The sequence below is a fragment of the Trachemys scripta genome, chromosome 1 (genome assembly GCF_013100865.1).
Source record: "Trachemys scripta elegans isolate TJP31775 chromosome 1, CAS_Tse_1.0, whole genome shotgun sequence".
Lineage (NCBI taxonomy): Eukaryota > Metazoa > Chordata > Testudines > Emydidae > Trachemys > Trachemys scripta.
In genome coordinates, this window is record NC_048298.1 from 285,076,338 (window position 1) to 285,089,506 (window position 13,169).

Consider the following 13,169-nt stretch of genomic DNA (forward strand, 5'->3'; position numbering starts at 1 on the left):
CCCTCAAGTGTGATGTGAACAATCCTCATTAATGATCCTTGTTAATAAAAGGTCCAGAGTTTCTTTAGTGGCCTTAGCCAGCCATAAAGAACATGTGGCTAGTCACTTGATACTCTAGCACATCTGAGACCTCAGTAAACAGAGTCAGGTGAAAACCAACCAGGAAATACAGTACATTTCCCCCCTTCCATTCTGGATTCTTATGTAAACTAATACGGTCTGTTCTGCCCCTAAATAAACAGGTGAAATTCCCACAAGCTTGAGTGGCAGTTGTAGAGATGCATCTGAGATCTAATTTTGGCCTCTGTACGTTGCTCTATATCTTATTCCCTTTGGTCTGGTAGAATAAACTTGTCAAGCAGAGCTGGATCAAGCTGGTTCCTTTTGGAAAAACTGGCCAAGGTTGGGATTGTAAACTCAATGTACTTGTGCTCACAGTTTAACTTATTTGACTGTTTTGCTTCTATTCCCCAGAATCTTACCAGAAATACTGCCATTGAAATAGCTGTCAATGTGAAGGCACTACATAATGAAACTGAATCTCTACTAGTAGGAAGGGTTCCTTTGGTAAGAAGATAAAATAAATGTTGTATAACTTGTCCCTGTGTATGTCATGCTTCTCTAAAGGAGCACCATAGCGTTATAGTGCAATGAAATACTATACCCCGAAACCTATAAAAGGCTGAATCAGAGGATTTTATACTATACCTATTACTGAGTTGGAATGGATTATGAATTGTTCTCCTAGTCCATTCACCTGCAGCATGGCAGGAATTAGTTTCTCTTCCAAAACCATTGTTAATTGATGAGTGTCCAGTAAAGTTTTGTTGGCATTGAAAGTCATTGCATCTCTTCTCCTGGTTGCTTGTTTGTGGATCTATAAGTAGTTAAGTTGTTCAATAATAACACATTGTGCTCTGGACATACTGTTAGAAATTGGTACATTTGATATGGTGAGGGGAGGAGGAAAGAAACAGGGTTCCTCATGTTCTTCTATCAATTGATACACTAAGTAGGAATGGTTATGTCTTTTTCATGCCTTTAGTCTTCAGATTCAGGAGAAAATTTATTAATATTTTATTAATTACCCTAAGTGTGTGGTAATTACAAATGGATATCGATTGGAATATTTTCCTGTAGAGGGACTTGAGTCTGAAAGGAATGGTATTAAGATAAAGACCCTTTCACATCCTAAATAAATGGTACAAATCCACTCTATTTCCATAGTGACTAAAATCATTGCCATCTGAAGACTGTGTCAGCAGTTCACTTCTAGAAATATTAACATGTTAGGCACATGCTCTGCTTTATTTAACTTTAGGAAGGGAACAATGCTCTTTAGATAAATTTATCCAATATAGGGAAAAAATCTGCTGAGATTTCAAATTCCTATATGTTAATGTGGAGGCACGAATGCAATATTTGGGCTTTAAAATGTTTGGGGAAAGGAATTTGGTTGAACAGTCTTCAGGTGATGATTGGGATGCTATTCTAAAAGTGGTATAATGTATCAAGGGATGATAGGACATGTTTAAATTATGAAATCATACACACTGAAACCCCTCATTTTTCAGTCAATAGAGGGCACAACCTCACTCTTCGAGTATCTATGCTAAACCATTTTTTTTAAACAAGGCGGTTATCCTATATCAATATATTTTCTGTGTCAGTCCGCGTGTTGACTTTTGAGATACTCATAACTCTCATTTGTGAATCAGCTCTAAAACTTAGCCTTGGACAGTCTTGTTGGCTTGTACTTCCATCAGTGCTGAAACAACATGTAGGTTGGGCTGACCCATGGAGATGATGGATACAGCTGAAATTTTTGGTGTTACTTAAACTGCCAGTCAGACACCATACTCCAGTTTAACTGTCTCCCCTGACAAGGAAGCAGATCTCTTAATTTGTTCCTTCCTTATTTTTACTTTTTTTCATCTGTCCAGTTCTTCCACACTCCCCTTTTCGGCGCCCAGTGCTCCTGACAGCCATGCAGTTGATACCATCATTGCCTGTACTGCCTGTTGATCTTTTTTTGGGAGGGGGAGGCAGCTGGGGTTGTCTCTACCAGTGTTGCTCCTTCCATCTCAAACTTCTCCTCCCCCTACTGAGAAGGTCTAATTGACAAGTCAGACTCTGATTCACTGAGCTTAATCTTTCCATTAGAAACAGGAAGGTTCTAAGACTTCATGGTCTGTTAGACATGCAGAGAAGAGATCTTGCACTAAGTTGGTCAATTCTCTTATCTCTGCTGGAGTTTCACTATTGATTTCAGTGGAAGCAGGATCAGGCCCTTAGTTCACTTTCTCACTATAAGTTCAGAATTAATTGATTTTCCACTATCAAAATGTAATTCTCTGAGACTCTTTGTGAGACCTTAGGTGCCATCTGAGGAAACCCATTCCATTTGGACCAGTCCACTTCTTTTATCTTGCCCTGAGAAGAACAAATCAAAAACAGGATAATCCAGAAAATGAAAACATTCTAAAGTGATGTCCTCCTCAGAGGAAAGAGAGAGGCTTCGTTGTCATCTATGCCCAGAGTCCAAGCCTCCCCCAAACACCACTGTGCAACTCAGAGCATCAAGCTCTGGGGCGGGTGGGGGGTGGAATTAAGGCTGCTGTGACTCTTGTATTTTCTCCATAAATCTTAGAAACTTCTTTAAAAAGAATCCCTTCAAAAAATCCCATGACAAGGGAAAACTAAGATTTCCAATCCCATTACACTAAACAGTAACATCTTACAAGAGAAGAGCTCTCACTACAAAAAAATGTTAACATACAGATACTCTAATGGCAAGAAGGAAGAAAGTATTGTACTATACCTATAATTAATTCTACCTACCAAGATATCTCAAGAACATTTTTTTCCTCCAGAACCAGAGATCAAAGGCCCTTTCAACAACCATGTAAATCTTTGCTATCCAGCAGGTCCAATCCCTACAGATCCCTCTGCAAGAGCACCAGTCTGGACTATCTTGGCTACAGACAAATGGACTCTTGAAATGGAATCCATGATACCATGTATTCTGTAACTCTGCAGAATTTGACACAGAATCCAACCTTTCAATGCAGAACTGTGCCCTAGAATCTATGCTTTCATTTCAATAGAAAAATAATGAACTTCAAGTCCTCTTAATTATGAAAATTAAATTTGAAAATTTGAAAATGTAATGGCAGTTTAAACTGATGCCATGTGTCTGCTTGATTCTGATCCCAACCCCAAACTGTATCTCTGAAAAGTGTGAATGGTCCCATCGATCTCAGTGGGGTGTTTACTCTGAAACCTCATGATGGCAATTTAAAATTTCAACATGATGGATCTTTTTAGCAGAAATATCCAGCTATTGTGCTTATCCCACATCACAAATGGCCACCAACACCTTTCCTAGTGCCAAAAGTCTCAGCTGATATTTCCAGCTTCTACACAGTGCTCCATTTCAGTACAAACTCTATGACAGCGTTTCCCAAACTCTTTTGGCCACGGAACACTTTTTAGCCTATTACGGAACACTTATAATACTATTTTGTAGTCGGTTTTCAAATTAAAAAATGCGTTATTTACACTCAAATATATTTTATTTTATAAAACAAAGCAAAAATACAAATTTAAAATAACTTGAACTAACAATTTCTAACTGGAAAGCGCATATAAAGTAGTACAAAAATCAAGTGCAAGAGTCAAAATTAAAAACAGTGTTCTACTTAAAAAAACCTGTTTTTATATATACACAAACACCAAACAAATTAGATGTTTACTAGAAAATCTGCTTTTATAAACAGAAATACAAATTTGGATTTAATGGGATTGGTGTTTCTGCATTTTTCTATCACAAATTCGCTTAATATTAGGAATAATGCTGGAAAGTTGAATCCTCATGTCGGACGCAGCATCGAGTCTATTCCTATATTTGGTTTTTGTTGCAGTATAATACAAAAATCCCGTCTCGCACAAATAAGTTGTAGCAAAAGGAAGGAGCATTCGAACTGCACATTTAGTCACATTAGGGTACTCTTCTATTAGGCTGCTCCAAAAATTATTCAGCAGAAGATCCTTAAACTTTTGTTTCAAATCAGAGTCAGAAATTAAGTCAATTAAGCTTTCATAATTGTGCACAGTAAAGCCAACTGGTTTGGCTGTAATTACAACGGATTTCGAACCCAAGCATCATTAGTAGTTGTAGGAAAATATTCTAATAAAGAGGCCTGCAAGTCACGTAAGTGCTGTAAAATGGTGCTGGAAACTTCTTCATGGACTGTAGAATTTATTTCAGTCAGAAATTCATGTACTGTAGAGAAGCAGTCGAAGTTATTCTGTTCTATACAGGGCTGGCTCTAGGCACCAGCAAAGCAAGCAGTTGCTTAGGGCGGCAAATTTGCAGGGGCGCAGAATCCAGCATGGGAGCTGAGAACCAGCAGGGGGCCCTGGGAGCTGTAGTTCCTTGGTTAGCTCCCTGCCTATAGAGTCAGCCCTGGAGCAGGGAAAGAACTACATTTCCCAGCATTCCCTCAGCCGCAATTAACAGGAAAGGGAGGGGGAAGGAGTGTGGAACTGAAACCTCATGCTGCAGCTTGCTGTGAACGGTAGGGACAGAGCCAGCTCTAGTTTTTTTGCCGCCCTCCACCCCAGCCCTGGGCTCCCCCCGCACCCCTGTGTTGCCCCAGCCCTGGACTCTCTCCCACCCACACCCCCTGCTGCCCCAGCTGTGGCCCCCACCTGCACCTCCTGCCGCCCAGCCCTGGGCTCTTCCCCCTACCCACGCACCTCCTGTTGCCCCAGCCCTGGGCTCTTCCCTCCCCCCGCACCTCCTGCCGCCGCAGCCCTGGGGTCTCCCCCAAAGAAAGAATTGGGTGGACTAAATGGACAGTGCCCCTCTCTATCTGAAGCCTAGCAAGGGAGGCACGTGGATCCCACTAGAATTTAAAATGAAAATTAAGGGAGGGGAGGCTCTGGACCTGGGCAGCTTTAGATACAGTACCAGGCACTTAGGAGGATTTCCACTTCTGAGCCATGGAAGCAGAAATTGACTTTTCCTTTCCAGATTTAGCTAATATTCAGAAAGGGAATCTAGCACCTGCCTTCCAGATTTGAACACCCTCAAAATTCAGGAGTGCTCAAGCACAATTTGGGCAGCTGTTACTTCATTTCTCCCAAATCAAATATACTGATCCACTGTAACTTGCTGTAGAGAAAATAGAATAAATTGAGCAAAAAATGCTTCCCAGTGGTTATTAGGACTGGAATTGCTATTTTCAACAGCCATTGCTTTTTTTTTTTTTAGTTTTATTTGTTTAAAAGGAAGACAGTGATATTGCATTGGCAAATTCCCCATAGAAACAAAGAACATAAGAACATAACAACGGCCGTACCGGGTCAGACCAAAGGTCCATCTAGCCCAGTATCCTGTCTACCAACAGTGGCCAATGCCAGGTGCCCCTGAGGGAGTGACCAACAGGCAGTGATCAAGTGATCTTTCTCCTGCCATCCAGTTCCACCCTCTGACAAACAGAGGCTCGGGACACCATTCCTTACCCCTCCTGGCTAATAGCCATTAATGGATTTAACCACCATGAATTTATCCAGTTCTCTTTTAAACGCTGTTATAGTCCTAGCCTTCACAACCTCCTCAGGTAAGGAGTTCCACAAGTTGACTGTGCGCTGCGTGAAGAAGAACTTCCTTGTATTTGTTTTAAACCTGCTGCCTATTAATTTCATTTGGTGACCCCCTAGTTCTTGTATTATGGGAATAAGTAAATAACTTTTCCTTATCCACTTTCTCCACATCACTCATGATTTTATATACTGCTATCATATCCCCCCTTAGTCTCCTCTTTTCCAAGCTGAAGAGTCCTAGCCTCTTTAATCTCTCCTCATATGGGACCCGTTCCAAACCCCTAATCATTTTAGTTGCCCTTTTCTGAACCTTTTCTAGTGCCAGTATATCTTTTTTTAGATGAGGAGACCACATCTGTACGCAGTATTCGAGATGTGGGCGTACCATCGATTTATATAAGGGCAATAATCTATTCTCAGTCTTATTCTCTATCCCCTTTTTAATGATCCCTAACATCCTGTTTGCTTTTTTGACCGCCTCTGCACATTGCGCGGACATCTTAAGAGAACTATCCACGATGACTCCAAGATCTTTTTCCTGACTTCTTGTAGCTAAATTAGTCCCCATCATATTGTATGTATAGTTGGGGTTATTTTTTCCAGTGTGCATTACTTTATATTTATCCACATTAAATTTCATTTGCCATTTTGTTGCCCAATCACTTAGCTTTGTGAGATCTTTTTGAAGTTCATCACAGTCTGCTTTGGTCTTAACTATCTTGAGCAGTTTAGTATCATCTGCAAACTTTGCCACCTCATTGTTTACCCCTTTCTCCAGATCATTTATAAATAAGTTGAATAGGATTGGTCCAAGGACTGACCCTTGGGGAACACCACTAGTTACCCCTCTCCATTCTGAGAATTTACCATTAATTCCTACCCTTTGTTCCCGGTCTTTTAACCAGTTCTCAATCCATGAAAGGACCTTCCCTTTTATCCCATGACAACTTATTTTACTTAAGAGCCTTTGGTGAGGGACCTTGTCAAAGGCTTTCTGGAAATCTAAGTACACTATGTCCACTGGATCCCCCTTGTCCACATGTTTGTTGACCCCTTCAAAGAACTCTAATAGATTAGTAAGACACAATTTCCCTTTACAGAAACCATGTTGACTATTGCTCAACAGTTTGTTTTTCTATGTGTCTGACAATTTTATTCTTAACTATTGTTTCGACTAATTTGCCCGGTACAGACGTTAGACTTACTGGTCTGTAATTGCCGGGATCACCTCTAGAGCCCTTTTTAAATATTGGCGTTACATTAGCTAACTTCCAGTCATTGGGTACAGAAGCCGATTTAAAGGACAGGTTACAAACCTTAGTTAATAGTTCCGCAACTTCACATTTGAGTACTTTCAGAACTCTTGGGTGAATGCCATCTGGTCCCGGTGACTTGTTAATGTTAAGTTTATCAATTAATTCCAAAACCTCCTCTAGTGACACTTCAATCTGTGACAGTTCCTCAGATTTGTCACCTACAAAAGCCGGCTCAGGTTTGGGAATCTCCCTAACATCCTCAGCCGTGAAGACTGAAGCAAAGAATCCATTTAGTTTCTCCGCAATGACTTTATCGTCTTTAAGCGCTCCTTTTGTATCTCGATCATCAAGGGGCCCCACTGGTTGTTTAGCAGGGTTCCTGCTTCTGATATACTTAAAAAACATTTTGTTATTACCTTTGGAGTTTTTGGCTAGCTGTTCTTCAAACTCCTCTTTGGCTTTTCTTATTACATTCTTGCACTTAATTTGGCAGCGTTTATGCTCCTTTCTGTTTGCCTCACTAGGATTTGACTTCTGCTTTTTAAAGGAGGTCTTTTTATCTCTCACTGCTTCTTTTACATGGTTGTTAAACCACGGTGGCTCTTTTTTAGTTCTTTTACTGTGTTTCTTAATTTGGGGTATACTTGAAGTTGGGCCTCTATTATGGTGTCTTTAAAAAGCGCCCATGCAGCTTGCAGGGATTTCACTTTAGTCACTGTACTTTTTAACTTCTGTTTAACTAACCCCCTAATTTTTGCATAGTTCCTCCTTTTAAAATTAAATGCCACAGTGTTGGGCTGTTGAGATGTTCTTCCCACCACAGGGATATTGAATGCTATTGTATTATGGTCACGATTTCCAAGCGGTCCTGTTATAGTTACCTCTTGGACCAGCTCCTGCGCTCCACTCAGGACTAAATCTAGAGTTGCCTCTCCCCTTGTGGGTTCCCGTACCAGCTGCTCCATGAAGCAGTCATTTAAAGAATCGAGAAATTTTATCTCTGCATTTTGTCCTGAAGTGAAATGTTCCCAGTCAATATGGGGCTAATTGAAATCCCCCACTATTATTGGGTTCTTAATTTTGATAGCCTCTCTAATTTCCCTTAGCATTTCATCATCACTATCACTATCCTGGTCAGGTGGTCTATAATAGATCCCTAATGTTATATTCTTATTAGAGCATGAAATTTCTATCCATAGAGATTCTATGGAACATGTGGAGTCACTTAAGATTTTTACTTCATTTGATTCTACATTTTCTTTCACATATAGTGCCACTCTCCCCCGCACTACCTGTTCTGTCCTTCCGATATATTTTTTACCCCGGAATGATTGTGTCCCATTGATTGCTCTCAGTCCACCAGGTTTCTGTGATGCCTATTATATCAATATCCTCCTTTATCACAAGGCACTCTAGTTCACCCATCTTATTATTTAGACTTCTAGCATTTGTGTACAAGCACTTTAAAAACTTGTCACTGTTTATTTGTCTGCCCTTTTCTGATGTGTTAGATTCTTTTTTATGTGAATGTTTATCATCTGATCTGGCCCTTACATTATCCTCTTCCATCCTCTGCTCCTGACTATAACCTGGAGATTCTCTATCATTAGACTCTCCCCTAAGAGAAGTCTCTGGCTGATCCACATGCTCCTCTGCAGCAGTCGGCTTTCCCCCATCTCCTAGTTTAAAAACTGCTCTACAACCTTTTTAACGTTTAGTGTCAGCAGTCTGGTTCCACTTTGGTTTAGGTGGAGCCCATCTCTCCTGTATGGGCTCCCCCATCCCAAAAGTTTCCTCAGTTCCTAATGAATGTAAACCCCTCCTCTCTACACCATCGTCTCATCCACGCATTGAGACTCTGAAGCTCTGCCTTCCTACCTGGCCCTGCGCATGGAACTGGGAGCATTTCTGAGAATGCCACCATAGAGGTCCTAAATTTCAGGAGTGGAACAAAAGAATAATAAAGGCACCTCAACTTTTCCTCATTTATGTAGGACAGTCTTGTAATATGCATCCAGATATCCTTCAATCACACAAGCTGAAAATTGTTCCACTTTACTGCAGTTCTGTAACCATATGGGAACCAATCCTGTCTGTGTTCTGTGCACATCCAAAATTCCTGCTGAATGACCCGCCCTGGGAGCGAGTTACCAGTGACCCAGGGCTGGGGCGGCAGGAGGGTGCAGTTGGCAGGGGGCCCAGAGAGAGAGAGACCAGGGCTGGGAGGGGGCAGGGGGGCAGCTAAAAAGTTTTTGCTTGGGGCAGCAAAAAACCTAGAGCCGGCCCTGGTTCTACAGAAGATGCCCAGAATTCCAGTTTCTTTTTTAACAACGAAATTTTATCCATTGTAGTAAAAATGGTCACATTCTTTCCTTGCAGAGACAGATTAATTTCATTTAATTTTGCAAAAATATCTGCAAGATACGCAAGTCTCATTTGCCATGAGGAATTTGTCAGACAGTCATTAAATTTTCGTCCTGAATTATCTGAAGTGAAGAATATCAATAGTTCACTACAAAGCTCAAAAAGCCTCACAAGCAATTTTCCTCTGGATAGTCACCTCACTTCGGGATATGTAAAAGAAGCGCTTTGTGCTGACTACCCATTTCCTCACACAAAATTTTAAATAACCTGGATTGAAGTGGTCGAGATTTGACAAAATTGATAATTTGTACTGTTTCATCGAGCACAATTTTCAGATATGCTGGTATTTTTTTAACTGCAAGTGCTTGTCTGTGTAGAACACAATGGCTCTTAGTGCTTTCTAGTGCCACACTTATGATTCGCGTTACAGCTCCCTTCATATTCCCGATCATTACCCGAGCATCGCCAGTACATACATCAATACATTTCCCCCAACTAATTTCATGCTTTCTGATAAAATTGTTGATGCACTTGAATATTTCTTCTCCATTTGTGTTGCTTTGCAGAGATTCACATAAGAGCAGGTCCTCTTCAATAATATTATTAAATCTATATCGGACAAATACTAGTAGCACAGCAAGTCCTGAAACGTCAGTGGACTTATCTAGCTGCAATGAATACTCATGGCAAATTTTCAGTTGGCAAACTAGTTCTTTTTCTATGTCATCGGCAAGATCTTTAATACGGCATGCAACAGTATTATTTGATAACTGTACAGCATTGATTTTTTTTACCAGACTGCTCGCTCAACATGCACGTTACAATATCTTTTGCGCAAGGGTTGATAAGTGTTTCTCCAATAGTGTGAGTTTCTCCGGCAAGCGCTATATGGTAACTTACTCGATAAGATGCATCTGTTGCACTTTTGTTGTCTGTTTTAGCAATTTTAATCATCGAAAGTTTACAATTTCCAAGTGAGTCATGCTTCCTCTTGAAAAAACGTATATCTTTGTCTTTGTATTCAGCATGCTTGGTTTCCAAATGCCTATGAAGTTTAGCAGGAGCCAATGAACTGTTTGCTAGTATTTTGTTGCACATGATGCACTGCGCATCAGGAACATCTTTATTTCCAACACACGTAAAACCAAAAGACAAATAACTTTCATCATACTTTCGTTTCGGTCTTTTAACACCTGCTTCTTCTTGTTTTTTGATATACTTCGATGGAAATTCTTTCACCTTGGATAACTCACTAGTACTAACAGATTTTTCGGCAACAAAAGACTGCGATTGTTCATCTTCTCTTTGAAGTGTCACAATATTTTGCTCGTTTATTTCGGCCACAGTTGGAATACCAGAAGAACTTGCTTTTCGTTTCAAAGTTCCTTCTTTTAGCCACAAATCCATGATGATTAGGTTTAGTAACAATATATAGAAATACTGATTTTTGTCAAATTTTGTTTGTCACAAATATTTATATTATTTCAAGCGAAGCACGGTAAAGACCCACAGGTTTGAACATGTTGAGGGAATATGTTATATTCAATATGGCGTAAAGAGAATGGTGTGTGCATACCACTGCAGTTCGTGGAGCCTCGAGCGGAAGGGGTACAACGTCACTAACTGAAACGTGCCCGAAGGGGCAGATGTCAACATACTTGCGTGCCATGTTCCCTTTATGCCATGATATTCAATACGAGATCTATCAATAACAGGAAAAAGAGTTCGTTAAATTATAGTAATTCAAAAAGAGTTGTAAACTTCGCTTCAAATATGCCAAATTTAAAATTAAAAAAAATTGAAAGACCCTTTTTTAAAATTATGATTCTTTCATGGAACACCTATTCACATCATGCGGAACACGAGTGTTCCGCGGAACACAGTTTGGGAAACACTGCTCTATGGCATACTGAAGACTGAAAATGTGGAAGTAGTATAAAATAAATTATTAATTAATATTAAATTAACTTTCAAAGGGGCGCAACTGTACTGATTTTGGTGGTCATTTTCAAAATAACCTGAATGTGGAATTCAGTACGGATTTTTTTTGTTGTTTCAGCATAACAAAGATACATAATTTGTTTTTCTTGAATGACAGTTGTCATCATTGGGCAGGAAACTCTGTGCATGTGCGCATGTATTTCCCCCATTCGCTCTATTATCTACAGTGGCATGGAAGACAGACAAAGCTCACATCTTAATAGCTCCTTCTTGGTGACATGAGTTAGAATTTTCAAAACTCATTAAAATGACCGTTACTCTATTGTGGTGTGTGTGCCACTCTCCTTCCAACTAAGGGTCCAATTCCATATGGTCAGTTCACAGTGGGTGGATCACTTGATGAGGTCTCACGAGACGTGTATTATTCCCACATCTTCCATTAACCTGCTGTGTGACCCTGAGCAACTCACTTTACCTTCTTGCACAACTCTTTTTTCTTTATTTGCAAAAAGGGATATCGATTCTTACCTTTCTTTTTTTTTAGAGCTTTTGATTAAATGGGCTAGTTACTGTTTCTGACCCCAACATACCTACTTTTCACCCTGCTCATTCACTGTCAGAGCTGGGATTAGAATTTGGGAATTCCTAGCTCCTAATTCTTTGCATAGTCTATTCAAGGGACATTGAAATCTTGGAAAGGCCTTCATGGAAGAATCCTGGTTACTCCACCCATTCCATTTCTACTTCCTAACCAGAGAAGAGTTGTACATCACATGAAAAAATTTGAGGAATGGCAATGTTGGGCTTCCTGACACTATAAGTTATACTTGTTTTCTCTGATGCTGTTTTTTATCTAAGTTTTCTCCAGGCCACTGGCCTTTATTAAATTCTTACCTCCCTTGTTGCGTGACATCATAGTCCAGCAATAAAAGCATACAACTATGATCTTATAGCAGAATTGGGAAAAGCACAAAATATTAATATTTTTACATTTGGCACTGTGCTGATTACCAGTTGTGCTTCTGGATTGATGGAAGTCCAAGACCACAAGACTAGGGAATTTCATACTGTAAATTTGGTTTCTCTGGGCTTGTACATCCATTAGTTTGGGAGACACTCCCATGTGCTTTAAATCTCCATTTATATTTCTGGAGTGTGATGAGTGATGGCAGAAACAGATAGGTGGGCACACACCAAAGTTTTAACTGTTTTAGTCATTCTTGTAGTTAGAACCAACCCAGATGCAGTCTCTGGATTAGTGAAATGCATGCGCAGGGAAATTAAATGTGGTATAAGGCAGCCATTTAATATTTTTTCTGGTTTGTTCGTAAACAGCAACTGGATCCCCCCCATGAAGAGCTGCTGTCTGATGCATTACACAGTGTGGAGACTGAACTGAGAAAACTTGCTGAGATTCCATGGCTTTATTATGTTTTCCAACCAAATGATGATGAGGTAGGCCACTTACTCCTAAGTGAAAATAATGGTATTTCACTAGACAAGAGTAAATTAGAATTCCCCATGATCAAGTGAAGCAATTTTAAAGTTTAGTGGTTGTTTTCCTCTTTTTCCATGCAGGATCCCCCTCTGGATTATTCTAAGAGAAACAACAGAAGTACAGTATTTCGCATAGTGCCAAAGTTTAAAAAGGAAAAAGTCCAAAAGCATAAGAGCAGCCCTCAGCCTGGTATGTGTTTTGACATTGCAAGAAAGATCATAACTTTTGGAAGAAAACGTGATTTCATATCTTTCATAATAGCTAAAATAATGTGCGACACCTAGAGGATAAAATCCTAGCTCCACTGAAGTCAGGGGGAATTTTGCTGATTGATGAGTCAATGGGATGAGGATTTCATGCAGTACATTTAGCAGGTTTGTGTCAATAGGAGCCCCAAAAGAACTAGGTGAATAGAAGAAGTATTTTAAAAAATACTTCAGTAGCTACTGTTTTGCCATCTACTTTTGGGATAGAAGGTCCCATGTGTCTGTTTGGGTGGT

General features: G+C 40.0%; 1 protein-coding gene and 1 pseudogene across 1 annotated transcript in view; one reads left to right on the plus strand and one right to left on the minus strand.

Annotated features, from left to right (window-relative positions):
* DGKH (diacylglycerol kinase eta) overlaps positions 1 to 13,169 on the plus strand; it is a 254,466-nt gene that overhangs the window by 227,852 nt on the left and 13,445 nt on the right. The window contains exons 26-28 of the mRNA XM_034758420.1: positions 475 to 567; positions 12,507 to 12,626; positions 12,750 to 12,858. Of these exons, the coding sequence (XP_034614311.1) occupies positions 475 to 567; positions 12,507 to 12,626; positions 12,750 to 12,858 (322 nt within the window). The remainder of the gene's footprint in view (positions 1 to 474; positions 568 to 12,506; positions 12,627 to 12,749; positions 12,859 to 13,169) is intronic.
* LOC117870933 overlaps positions 3,756 to 13,169 on the minus strand; it is a 55,504-nt pseudogene continuing 46,090 nt past the window's right edge.